The sequence below is a fragment of the Budorcas taxicolor genome, chromosome 14, assembly GCF_023091745.1.
Source record: "Budorcas taxicolor isolate Tak-1 chromosome 14, Takin1.1, whole genome shotgun sequence".
Taxonomy (NCBI): Eukaryota; Metazoa; Chordata; class Mammalia; order Artiodactyla; family Bovidae; genus Budorcas; species Budorcas taxicolor.
The window spans coordinates 14,009,693-14,022,071 of NC_068923.1; the positions used below are offsets into that span (position 1 = coordinate 14,009,693).

General features: G+C 60.0%; 1 protein-coding gene across 3 annotated transcripts in view; it reads left to right on the top strand.

Moving 5' to 3' along the window:
* CPSF1 (cleavage and polyadenylation specific factor 1) overlaps nucleotides 1-12,379 on the top strand; it is a 15,241-nt gene continuing 2,862 nt past the window's right edge. The window contains exons 1-26 of one of the 3 annotated variants that reach the window (XM_052652064.1): nucleotides 1-54; nucleotides 132-290; nucleotides 7,153-7,180; nucleotides 7,249-7,415; nucleotides 7,495-7,575; nucleotides 7,659-7,810; nucleotides 7,894-8,040; nucleotides 8,155-8,294; nucleotides 8,371-8,481; nucleotides 8,554-8,647; nucleotides 8,739-8,826; nucleotides 8,907-9,029; nucleotides 9,109-9,160; nucleotides 9,482-9,576; nucleotides 9,646-9,720; nucleotides 9,810-9,890; nucleotides 9,961-10,050; nucleotides 10,220-10,330; nucleotides 10,399-10,540; nucleotides 10,623-10,801; nucleotides 10,884-11,020; nucleotides 11,175-11,349; nucleotides 11,425-11,631; nucleotides 11,705-11,794; nucleotides 11,874-12,017; nucleotides 12,103-12,255. In XM_052652064.1, the coding sequence (XP_052508024.1) occupies nucleotides 147-290; nucleotides 7,153-7,180; nucleotides 7,249-7,415; nucleotides 7,495-7,575; nucleotides 7,659-7,810; nucleotides 7,894-8,040; nucleotides 8,155-8,294; nucleotides 8,371-8,481; nucleotides 8,554-8,647; nucleotides 8,739-8,826; nucleotides 8,907-9,029; nucleotides 9,109-9,160; nucleotides 9,482-9,576; nucleotides 9,646-9,720; nucleotides 9,810-9,890; nucleotides 9,961-10,050; nucleotides 10,220-10,330; nucleotides 10,399-10,540; nucleotides 10,623-10,801; nucleotides 10,884-11,020; nucleotides 11,175-11,349; nucleotides 11,425-11,631; nucleotides 11,705-11,794; nucleotides 11,874-12,017; nucleotides 12,103-12,255 (3,006 nt within the window). In that variant the 5' untranslated portion in view covers nucleotides 1-54; nucleotides 132-146. Of the gene's footprint in view, nucleotides 55-131; nucleotides 291-7,152; nucleotides 7,181-7,248; nucleotides 7,416-7,494; nucleotides 7,576-7,658; nucleotides 7,811-7,893; nucleotides 8,041-8,154; nucleotides 8,295-8,370; nucleotides 8,482-8,553; nucleotides 8,648-8,738; nucleotides 8,827-8,906; nucleotides 9,030-9,108; nucleotides 9,161-9,481; nucleotides 9,577-9,645; nucleotides 9,721-9,809; nucleotides 9,891-9,960; nucleotides 10,051-10,219; nucleotides 10,331-10,398; nucleotides 10,541-10,622; nucleotides 10,802-10,883; nucleotides 11,021-11,174; nucleotides 11,350-11,424; nucleotides 11,632-11,704; nucleotides 11,795-11,873; nucleotides 12,018-12,102; nucleotides 12,256-12,379 lie in introns of those variants that run through there. The other 2 variants (XM_052652065.1, XM_052652066.1) reach the window with 2 other exon arrangements.

Genomic DNA, 12,379 nt, shown 5'->3' on the forward strand with positions numbered 1-12,379 from the left:
GCGGGCGGTGTTCGGCGCCGTACAGGTCCCCCATCAGCCGGCTCCAACTGCCAGGTGGGCGGCGGGTGGGCGCGAGCGGGCCCGGGGTCGCGCGTGGGCTTTCCTGCTCACCCTGTCGCCTTCCTGTGCAGCCCGAGCGCAGCGCCATGTACGCCGTGTACAAGCAGGCGCATCCGCCCACCGGCCTGGAGTTCTCCATGTACTGCAACTTCTTTAACAACAGCGAGCGCAACCTCGTGGTAGCCGGGACCTCGCAGCTCTATGTATACCGCCTCAACCGGGACTCCGAGGTAGGCAGGCCCGCTGGGGCCGCTGCGCCCCGCGGCGAGGGGTGCCCGGGACCGAGGCGGAGCGGGCCGACGGCGCCGCGCTTGGTCGTGCCCAGGAACCACGTTCCTCGACCTAGTCACTCTCTGTTGGGCTCGGCGGCCCACCCTGGGCGTCTCATTTGCTCTTTAGTTTTTTTCAACAAATCGCATGAACATGTACCGTGTGCTCGGTTTTAGCGATACGGTAGAGAACAAAACCTGCACACACCTGGAGCAGGAGGACACCTACTGACTAAATACACGCGTGAGAACACACACCTGTGGACACCCTGCAGGAACAGCGAAGGAAATAGATGAGGGCTGAGGGATCAGAGGAGCCTCCTTTAGACAGACTAGGCATTCGTTGGGGGAAGAACATTCATGGCAAAGGGAACAAGGCTGGGTGTAGGGTGGGTTGGAGGTCAGTAAAGTGTGATGAATCCCTCGGTGGGGGAAACACCGGGGGTGCTCTGATTACCCGAGGTGTGAGGGTTTTGGTGGTGAGGGATGGCTTCTTGCAAGAAGCATCTTCACATCTGTTCTTGAAAGGGGAGTAAGAGCCAGATGCAAGGATGGGGAGGGGTGGGTTCCAGGCAGATGCAAGGCCAGTGTGCCGGCCAGAAGCATCTGAGGGCCGGCAGGGTTGGACTGGGGTGCAGAGTGGAAGTGGGGCTGGAAGGGTTGTCCTCCGCAGGGCAGGGTTCTGAGTAAGGGATGGGGCAGCAGGGAGGAGGCCCCCTTCCCGAGCACTTACTTCAGGACACTAGTGTTTGTTTTGTGTTAAATGTGTGTACTGCTGTACTGATCCACACGTGGTGAAGCAAGCAAGATACAGAAGAATGTATGAGAGGTTAGTGACTGTGTCAGTAGTCTTAGTTTAAGCTTTTGTGATACAGCAGTTTTGAGATCAGCATTTGGCTTTTGCGAACATTTCAGTCCAAACGGAAAACGAATTTTTGCAAATAAATACATGTGTCTCTACATTGAATGAGAGCATCTTTGTCATACCGTATCTGACACTGGCTTTCAGTCAACTTTGAGGGACAAATGGAATGGTTTTACATCTGTATATGTTTTACACGTGGATTCACAGCCCCTTAGCGATCACTCACTTGTCTTTCTAGGGGTCATCTGTTAAGAGCCTGTTTTGTGTGGGCATCTTGGGAGGGGTTGGTGAGCTGCCCCCATGGCTGTGGTTCTGTGGGTGGGGGGCCACACGCTGCCAGTGCAGCACATGCTGGAGGCCACAGTGCCCATGCACACCACCAGGACGGGATGGGGAGTGGGGAGCCAGGCGAGGTCTAAAGTCACCTCCTTGGAAAGGTGAGATTTGAGTGGGTGAGGAGGAGCTGATGGGGAGAGCCTTGTAGGTGTTGGGAGAAGAGCTTTGAGGCGGAGTGAAGGTGTCAGGGCAGTAGGGAGGGAAGAGTGGCTGGTCAGGGGGCTCGCAAGGCTGGATCGGGGCATCAGCAGGGCAGCCGTGAGGGCAGTCTTGGGAGCTGAGTGTTGACCTGAGGTCAATGGTGAGTTAAGGTTTGGGCAGAGGAGTGAGCTGATCTGACCCTTGTGTCCTGGGGTTACTGTGGCTGCGACAAGTCGAAGGCGACTGGGCTGGGTGGTCGTTGGTGGGGCAAGCAGTCAGGATAGACAGGATGTGGGGCGTGCAAGGGAGCGGAGCTGTGGGCTGTGTGGAGGCTTTGCCAGAGTTGGGTTTCGGGCCAGACTAACCCTGCAAGTGAAGTTGCTGGCACCTGCCGGGGAGATGGTTGCGGGGTGGGGGGCGTGGGGGCAGGAGTGCACTTTGGACGTTGTCAGAGTATGTGTTGCTGTTAGCAGCTTGAAGCAGCTGTCGGCGCCTCAGTGTCTGTGGTCAGGAAGCCGGGAGCTCCGCCGTCTGCAGGCCCCACAGGGGTATGGTTTCTGCCCTCTCTCGATGCATGCATGCAGCTACTGCAGAAAGCATCCGTCCTTGCGTTGCGGCCTCCCCCAGGACAAGGGCTGAGAGACCCGCCAGACTGGAAGCCATGGAGTCTTTCGTGACCCAATCTGGATGCTGGGCCCCGTGTTTCTGAGCCTCAGATAGGTCCCGAGACCTGGACGCGCTTGGCAACCCTGACATGGAAGCCTGGCGTCAGGCGGGATGTGGGCTGGTGAGGCCAGGAGCCCAGAGCAGGAGAGTTAGCACCAGTGGACAGAGACAACTCCATGGGGGAGATCTGTGCAAAGGGAAGGGAAGGAATGGAGCAGGAACTGGTAGGAAAAGCAGGGTTTTGTGAAGTGAGTGAGGGCGCATTAATGCTCTGAAGGAAAGGAGCACTGGGAAGCCCCCACGTGGAGCCCACCGAGACCCTCAGAGGCTCTGCACACCTTTCAAGAGCTGTGAAGAATCCCACAGAAGGCCCTTGGCAGACCGGATGCGGCTGCTGGGCCTGAGTCAGGTGTTTGCTCTGCAGCCTTTCAGTGTAGGGCAGCCTCCAGCTCCTGGACAGAGCGCGGAGTGTAGTGGCGGGAGGGAGCGTGGCGCCTGGGTGGAGGCCTCGGTGGCTGAGCCCATCGGGGACCAGCCTAGTCACTGCTGCGGGACAGCTTGCCTGGAGCCCCAGCCACGCTGTCACCAGGGTGGCGCAGTCCTGAGGGCAGCCAGGAGCCAGGACAGCGCCACAGGGACCATGCGGACGGATGCCCAGCCTGGGCCCCGTCTGCGTGACGAGAAGGGCCTGTCTCCTCTCTCTCCACAGGGCTAGCCTGGTGTCTGACCGGCGGCCTCGCTGTGGCTTAGCTTCCTGGGTGGTGAGACGAGGCCGGGGCCAGACCACTCGGGGGGCTCTTCTTCCCTTTCGAGGCTCCTGTCCTTCAGAGCAGCCCCCAGCTGGGGTGAAGAGAGGATGGTGAGCCCCACGGGGCCATGTGCAGTCTCCGCCAGGGAGCCAGGTGCACGGGCAGGGTCTGCAGGGTGGCGGCAGGGGAGGGAGAGGGTCCCGAGCAGGTGGTGGGCCTGGCGCTGGGTGTGCGCCTGGCTCGGGTCCTGGGCCGGCAGAGCCCGGACAGCGGCCGGGGCAGGGAAGCTGTGTGTGGGAAGCGGGTGAGTGCTGGCCTGGGGCAGCTGTGACCTTTGAGAGGAAAAGAAATGTAGGAAATGTAGGGCACTTCCCTAAAATTAATGACGGTCCCAAGTAAACAGAAGAGGCGTCACGGACGGGAAGCCTCAACATTGTAGAGATGTCACCCCCACCCCCACCCGCGCAAGTTAATCCAAAATTGTGTCCTTTTTCTCAGAGTTGCAATAAAGTTTCTCAACAGTTTTATTTATCTTGATTCTCAGATTTACATGGAGGAGCCAAAAATCAAGAATGTATAATCGTAGAGATGAACAAGGTGGAGCACTTGCCCTAGAGGGTTGTCAGGAATCGTGTGTGTGTGTGTGTGTGTGTGTGTGTGTGCTGAATTATTAGGCACAGAAAGACAAATTTAAAAGTCCCTCTGGGGGACTTCCATGGTGGTTCCACTGCATCGAGTGCAGGTTCCATCGTGTGTGTGTGTGTGTCTGTGTGTGTGTGTGTGTGTATGTGTGTGTGTCTGTGTGCTGAATTATTAGGCACAGAAAGACAAATTTAAAAGTCCCTCTGGGGGACTTCCATGGTGGTTCCACTGCATCGAGTGCAGGTTCCATCGTGTGTGTGTGTGTGTGTGTGTGTGTGCTGAATTATTAGGCACAGAAAGACAAATTTAAAAGTCCCTCTGGGGGACTTCCATGGTGGTTCCACTGCATCGAGTGCAGGTTCCATCGTGTGTGTGTGTGTGTGTGTGTGTGTGTGTGTGTGTGTGTGTGTGTGTGTGTGTCTGTGTGCTGAATTATTAGGCACAGAAAGACAAATTTAAAAGTCCCTCTGGGGGACTTCCATGGTGGTTCCACTGCATCGAGTGCAGGTTCCATCGTGTGTGTGTGTGTGTGTGTGTGTGTCTGTGTGTGTCTGTGTGTCTGTCTGTGTGCTGAATTATTAGGCACAGAAAGACAAATTTAAAAGTCCCTCTGGGGGACTTCCATGGTGGTTCCACTGCATCGAGTGCAGGTTCCATCGTGTGTGTGTGTGTGTGTGTGTGTGTGTGTGTGTGTGTGTGTGTGTCTGTGTGCTGAATTATTAGGCACAGAAAGACAAATTTAAAAGTCCCTCTAGGGGACTTCCATGGTGGTTCCACTGCATCGAGTGCAGGTTCCATCGTGTGTGTGTGTGTGTGTGTGTGTGTGTGTGTGTGTCTGTTTGTGTGTGTGTCTGTGTCTGTGTGTCTGTCTGTGTGTCTGTCTGTGTGCTGAATTACTAGGCACAGAAAGACAAATTTAAAAGTCCCTCTGGGGGACTTCCATGGTGGTTCCACTGCATCGAGTGCAGGTTCCACCCCTGGTTGGGGAACCGTCTCCACCTGCTGTGTGGCCGAAAAAGAGTCACTTTTGAACTGACCTTGTTGTCGTGAAACGTCCCTCTTTAATACTTTTTGCCTTAAGATCTACTTTGTCTAGTAGTAAGTTGGCTACCCCAGTCTTTTGTTTGTTTGTTTTCTTAAGTCTGTGTTGTTATGTTTAAAGTGAATCAATAGCAAATAGTTGGGTGGTGTTTATTATTCTGACGGTTTTTGTTGTCTTTTGGCCTGAGTGTTTGGTATTTATTCTGTCATGAATGGCTCTGATCTGGTCCAGTTATTTGAGGTATTTTCTTGTGTAGTTGGGTTGGTATCACCATCTTGCATCTTGCTATTCTTTTATTTGTTGTTTTGGATTGATTGGCTGTTTTATTTCATTTGATCTCTTCAGGAAATATTTTATTTGTTCACTTATTTTTAGTTTTATTTATTTGGGTATGCTGGGTCTCAGTTGTGGCATGTGGGACCAGGATCAAATCTGGCCCTCGGGCATTGGAAGCATGGGGTCTTAGCTACTTACTGGGTCACCAGGGGAGTCCCTGATTGCATCTTGACTTCTGGTTGTGCATTTTGTCTTACTCTCTAATGGGTCACATTTGAGGTCACAGCAGTCTCTGGCTGGAGGGAGCCTCCCCAGACAGCCTAGAATCCTTGAAACCCTTCACCGTCTTTCCCTGCTCACTGCGTTCTGTTGTCACAGGCTTGCTCCTGCAGAATGTTATACTGTTGTTAGCATTTTGGTTTTACATAAATTCAGACTCTCAGAAAAGGTGCATAAGCACCAGAATTTCCTGCATACCCTCGTCTACAGTCCTGAACATGTTGCTGTATCTCTGGCTTTTTCCCTGGGCCTGGAGGATCCCCTTGGCTTTTCCCAGAGGTCACCACATCTGTGCATCCAGGCAACACCGCAGTCCCTGCTGGGACCACAGGCCCGTGCGAGTCCAGGCCTGGTCAGATCCTTGGTGTGGTCCTGGGCGCTGGTGTCGGTGGCTTGGAGAGGTGGGTGGCCAGCCAGCCTCCCCACTGTGACACGGACTCGAGGTGGAAGGTGCCGTCTGGTGCTCAGACCTTCCTCTGCGCTCGGCGTCTGTAGGGTGGCGGGGCGGCTGGGGCGCACCTCGCTCACCCTCTCCCCACCTCCAGGTACACCTGCCTCCCTCCCCCCAGGCCTTCCTTCATCATCACACAGTTCAGCAGTTCACACTCTGTGCAGGACCCTGTCGTCTTTTTTTGTCATCTGGGGTCTTCAGCCCGAAGAGCTTCCTTTGGTAATTGTTGAAGAGTGTTTCTGATGTTGATGATTTCGGTCTACTTTGGTTTGTCTGAAAATGTTTTTATTTCCACTTCCTTCCTGAGGGATGTTTTCATTGGGTTTACAATTCTAAGCTGACTGTTTTCTTCTTTCATCATTTTAAAGACCGCCTCTGGCTCCTATAGTCAATTGTAATGAAGGTAGCATCTCTGTTCTCCTCAGACTGCTTCTATGGTACTTGTCTCTGTCTTTGATTTTCTGTCTTTCAACTGCGACGTGCTTGGCTGTAGTTTTGTTTGTGTTTGTCCTGCTTTGGGACTTGCTGTCCTTGAGTCTGTAGGCTGACGCTTCTCATCAGGATATTTTGGTTATGTCTTCAGTTCGAGGTTCTGTCCTTTTCCTCCCTCTACCTTCTAAATTGCCAGTGGTGTGTTAGACTATTTAATTATGTCCACATGTGTCTTAAAATTAGTTATATTTTCCCTCTGTGTCTTGTTATTGCCCAGAGTGGCAGTCAGTCTGCATCTTGGCCCTGTGTCTGGCCAAGGGGGATGGTGTCCTGGGCTGGACCCATTGCTGAGGGCGACTTTCATGTCCAGTTCAAGTGCGACCCTGCTAGAGACCTGCCGGGGATGACTTTTCCTGGATTAAGGAAGTTGTATTCTGGGTCAGCAAGGGGTTTCTCTCATGAATGGGTCTCGTCTGTTATCAAGTGCTCAAGATAGTCACTGAAAACAGTAGATGGTTTTTCTCCCTGCTTGAGAGCGGTGGGCTGTAGCGAGGGGCGTTCCTGGGATGCAGCTCAGTGGTGGTGTGGCCACCTCCCCTCACCAGGGTCCTGCGCCCCGGGCCCGCCTGGAGGACGCAGATGGGGTGAGGCCACGGCCCCGCTAGGGTCACTGGCACAACCAGCTGTGCTCAGCAGAGCTGGGGTTCCTTCTTCCCAGCAAGCACGTGTCATCGCTGGCTGGCCCAGGGTGAGTCTGAGTGGTTGTTTTAGGGGGCACACACAGTGCTGTCCAGCCTTCGACCCTGAGAGCCCCAGTGTTGGGAGAGCTGGGGGCGCTTCCTGCGGGCTGGTCCCCTGCTCCCCGTTGAGGGCTCTTGGCTACAGGGCCAGTTGTGGGTAAGGTGGGCCCCTCACAGTTCTTTTCTTCTTCCTCCCTCCTCCAGGCACCGACCAAAAATGACAGGAGCACAGGTGAGTGATGAGCTCAGGGTGGCTGCCCAGCTGTGAGCCCTGGGGTGGGGGCTGGACGTGGGCCCCAGGCCCTGTCCACTTTCTCTCCGCAGACGGGAAGGCCCACCGGGAGCACCGGGAAAAGCTGGAGCTGGTGGCTTCCTTCTCCTTCTTTGGCAATGTCATGTCCATGGCCAGTGTGCAGCTGGCTGGTGCCAAGCGGGATGCCCTGCTCTTGAGCTTCAAGGATGCCAAGGTGGGGCGGGGACAGGGTGGGCAGGGGTGGGATCTGGGGGCTCTAGCGGGCGGGCCCCATTCTGACCTGCTACCCCCAGCTGTCGGTGGTGGAGTACGACCCGGGCACCCACGACCTCAAGACCCTGTCTCTGCACTACTTCGAGGAGCCTGAGCTGCGGGTAGGGCTCACCTCCCTACCCCCAACCCAGCCCCATGTTTCAGGGTGGGGGGGGCGCTCCTGCCTGACGCCCCTCTCCTGCAGGATGGCTTCGTGCAGAACGTGCACACGCCCCGGGTGCGTGTGGACCCCGACGGGCGCTGTGCGGCCATGCTCATCTACGGCACACGGCTGGTGGTCCTGCCCTTCCGCAGGGAGAGCCTGGCTGAGGAGCATGAGGGGCTCGTGGGGGAGGGGTGAGTGCGGGGGCAGGGTGGAGGCCCCAAGTAGCCCAGCTCCGCTGCCCCATGCTGCCCCCACTGACGCCTGCTGCCCCCAGGCAGAGGTCCAGCTTCCTGCCCAGCTACATCATCGACGTGCGGGCCCTGGACGAGAAGCTTCTCAACATCGTCGACCTGCAGTTCCTGCACGGCTACTATGAGCCCACCCTGCTCATCCTGTTTGAGCCCAACCAGACGTGGCCTGGGTGAGGGCCTGCAGCCTGGCTGTGCACAGGGCTTGCTGCGGGGGAGGAGCCTGGCTGGCCTCCAGGGGAGCGGGCCTGCTGTGCCATCCCGCGCTGACTCCTCTTGGCCCCCAGGCGGGTAGCTGTGCGGCAGGACACATGCTCCATCGTGGCCATCTCCCTGAACATCATGCAGAAGGTGCACCCCGTCATCTGGTCCCTCACCAGCCTGCCCTTTGACTGCACCCAGGCCCTGGCGGTGCCCAAGCCCATAGGTGAGGGGGGCCTGGGCCGGGTTGGGGTGGGGTGTGTAGAGCATGCTGGGCCCTCCCACCAGCGTGTCTGTTCCAGGCGGGGTGGTGATCTTCGCGGTCAACTCGCTGCTGTACCTGAACCAGAGCGTCCCTCCCTACGGTGTGGCTCTCAACAGCCTCACCACCGGCACCACTGCCTTTCCCCTGCGTGAGTGCTGGGGAGCAGGGCCCGGGGTGGCAGGGGCTGCTGCTGGGCCTGGCTGACCACCCCTGCCCACAGGCACCCAGGAAGGTGTGCGGATCACCCTGGACTGTGCTCAGGCGGCCTTCATCTCCTATGACAAGATGGTCATCTCCCTCAAGGGCGGTGAGATGTGAGTCCCCGCTCCGGGGCCCGTCCTCCCTGGTGGGGGAGTGGTGCCCTCGCACCAGCTGAGTGTCCCCCCCACCCTCCCGCCCCGGCAGCTACGTGCTGACGCTTATCACGGATGGCATGCGCAGTGTCCGGGCCTTCCACTTCGACAAGGCTGCCGCCAGCGTCCTCACCACCAGCGTGAGTGGGGTCTCGGAGGGCGGCCCCGGGCCCTGGGCCCCAGGCCGGGCCAGCCACACCCTCACCCGTCCCGCCCCCAGATGGTCACCATGGAGCCTGGGTATCTGTTCCTCGGCTCTCGTCTTGGCAACTCGCTGCTCCTCAAGTACACGGAGAAGCTGCAGGAGCCCCCAGCCAGTACCCCCCGTGAGGCTGCCGACAAGGTGAGTGCGGGCCCGTGGGGATGCAAGCCCCTGCAGGCGGCCTCCGGGGTGCTCAGTCCCTACTCCTCCCACCTCACAGGAAGAGCCGCCCTCCAAGAAGAAGCGTGTGGACGCCACCACGGGCTGGTCAGGTGAGGGCTGGTCGGGTGCGGGCTGGTCAGGTGAGGGACTGGTCGAGTTTGGGAGGGCTGAGCTTCAGGCTGGTTGGGTGTGGGCTGGTTGGTTGAGGGGCTGGTCGGGTGCAGGAGGGCTGAGCGTCAGGCTGGTCGGGTGAGGGGCTGGTCGGGGACAGGGCTGGTCGTGTGTGGGAGGGCTGAGCGTCAGGCTGGTCAGGTGTGGGCTGGTCGGGTGCAGGAGGGCTGACTGTCGGGCTGGTCGGGTGCGGGCTGGTCGTCAGGCTGGTCAGGTGTGGGCCAGCAGGTGGGCTCAGGTGGGCTCTTGTCATGCTCCAGGGGGCAAGTCAGTGCCGCAGGACGAGGTGGACGAGATTGAAGTGTACGGCAGCGAGGCACAGTCAGGCACACAGCTGGCCACGTACTCTTTTGAGGTGAGGTGGGGCTCAGAGTGTTTGCCCGGTCCTGGCCAGCCTGCCGCCTGACCACTGCCATGCCCACAGGTGTGTGACAGCATCCTCAACATCGGACCTTGTGCCAACGCCGCCATGGGCGAGCCCGCCTTCCTCTCTGAAGAGGTGCCCACCGGGGGCTGGGGGCGCAGGGCAGGGTGGGGCGGGCTGCACAGCAGAGGTCCGGCCTTCACCCCCGTCCCTGCCCCCTGTAGTTTCAGAACAGTCCGGAGCCAGACCTGGAGATCGTGGTGTGCTCTGGCTATGGCAAGAACGGGGCCCTGTCGGTGCTGCAGGTGAGGGGCGGCGAGGGGGTGCCTCCTGGTGGGGCCTGGGTGGGCTGCTGACCCCCGCCTGTCCTTCCAGAAGAGCATCCGGCCCCAGGTGGTGACGACCTTTGAGCTCCCTGGCTGCTATGACATGTGGACAGTCATTGCCCCCGTGCGTAAGGAGCAGGTGTGTGTGCCCAGGTTGGCGACATCCAGCTGGCAATGCGGGCCTGCGCCTGGCCTGTTGCGGGTGCCCACGGGCCACGGGGCCCGGGATCCAGCTCTGTGCTGCTCAGGCTTGCTGCTCAGGCGGCATGGGCTGGGCCAGGAATCCCTGCCCTCTTCTGCCTTCACAGGAGGAGACCCTCAAGGGGGAGGGCACGGAGCCAGAGCCTGGTGCTCCTGAGGCCGAGGATGACGGGCGGAGACACGGGTTCCTCATTCTTAGCCGGGAAGACTCTACCATGGTGAGGCGCCCGGAGCCCGGGTTGGGGCCCTTCTGTGAGCAGGGCCCCTCACCCACCGCTGCCCACAGATCCTGCAGACGGGGCAGGAGATCATGGAGCTGGACGCCAGCGGCTTTGCCACGCAGGGCCCCACGGTCTTCGCTGGCAACATCGGGGACAATCGTTACATCGTGCAGGTGTCACCACTCGGCATCCGCCTGCTGGAAGGAGGTGGGCCAGGCCTCGGGCGGGTGGACCCGGGCCCGGGGCCGGCGCACGCCCTTGCCCGGGGCTGACTGGCCTGTGTCCGCAGTGAACCAGCTGCACTTCATCCCCGTGGACCTGGGTTCCCCCATCGTGCAGTGTGCCGTGGCCGACCCCTACGTGGTCATCATGAGCGCTGAGGGCCATGTCACCATGTTCCTGCTCAAGAACGACTCGTACGGGGGCCGCCATCACCGCCTGGCGCTGCACAAGCCGCCCCTGCACCATGTAGGCGCCCTGCTCTGTCCCAGGGCCTGCTGACCCCTGCCCACGTGCCCCCACCCCAGCTGAGTGCTCTCCCTCCCCGCAGCAGTCCAAGGTGATCACACTGTGCGTGTACCGGGACGTCAGCGGCATGTTCACCACTGAGAGCCGTCTGGGTGGAGTCCGCGATGAGCTGGGGGGCCGCGGCGGCCCTGAGGCCGAGGGCCAGGGCGCAGAGACCAGGTGTGTGAGGGCGGGCTGGGTGCAAAGACCAGGTGTGTGAGGGCGGGGCCTGGTGCAGAGATCAGGTGTGCGAGAGTGTGCGAGGGCGGTGGGGCGGGGAGGGCAGGCCGCGCCCCTGTGCCTGTGACCTGTGACGCCCGCCCGCCCGCCGCAGCCCCACGGTGGATGACGAGGAGGAGATGCTCTACGGGGACTCCGGCTCCCTCTTCAGCCCCAGCAAGGAGGAGGCGCGCAGGAGCAGTCAGCCACCCGCCGACCGGGACCCCACACCCTTCCGGGCCGAGCCCACCCACTGGTGCCTGCTGGTGCGGGAGAACGGAGCCATGGAGGTGGGTGGCGCCCTGTGCCTGCGCCCCCCAGGCCTGCTGGGCGCCCGACCCCCCGCTGACTGCGCTGCCCCACAGATCTACCAGCTCCCCGACTGGCGGCTCGTGTTCCTGGTGAAGAACTTCCCTGTTGGCCAGCGCGTCCTGGTGGACAGCTCCTTTGGCCAGCCCACCACCCAGGGTGAGGCCCGGAAGGAGGAGGCCACGCGCCAGGGCGAGCTGCCCCTGGTCAAGGAGGTGCTGCTGGTGGCGTTGGGCAGTCGCCAGCGCAGGCCCTACTTGCTGGTGAGTGCGCCTGCCTGCCCTCCCCGACCCAGCCTGCCCGTGGGCCCTGTCCCCTGACGTCCCCTGTCCCCAGGTGCACGTGGACCAGGAGCTCCTCATTTATGAGGCCTTCCCCCATGACTCACAGCTCGGCCAGGGGAACCTCAAAGTTCGCTTCAAGAAGGTGCAGTGACTGGCAGGGCTGGGTGTGGGGGCGGTGAGGCAGGGCTGGGGGCCCCGGCCCTTAACTGCAGCACCCTCAGGTCCCCCACAACATCAACTTCCGGGAGAAGAAGCCAAAGCCATCCAAGAAGAAGGCAGAAGGGGGTAGCACGGAGGAGGGCACGGGGCCCCGAGGCCGCGTGGCGCGGTTCCGCTACTTCGAGGACATTTACGGCTACTCCGGGGTAGGCCGGCCGCTCTGCAGAGCAGGGTTGGCGAGCATGGGGCCTCCCCCAGTGTGAGGGGCTTCCTCACACTGTCCACCCCCAGGTGTTCATCTGCGGTCCCTCGCCCCACTGGCTCCTGGTGACTGGCCGGGGGGCCCTGCGGCTGCACCCCATGGGCATCGACGGCCCCATCGACTCCTTTGCCCCGTTCCACAACATCAACTGCCCCCGAGGGTTCCTGTACTTCAACAGACAGGTAGGGAGGCCCCACGAGGCCCGGCCAGGCGTGCCAACCCCCTCCAAGGACAGCTGGGCAGGATCAGGTGCTGGGGCCCAAGAAAGAGGGCCTTAACCCATGGCTGGGAATTGGGGGGCCGTGG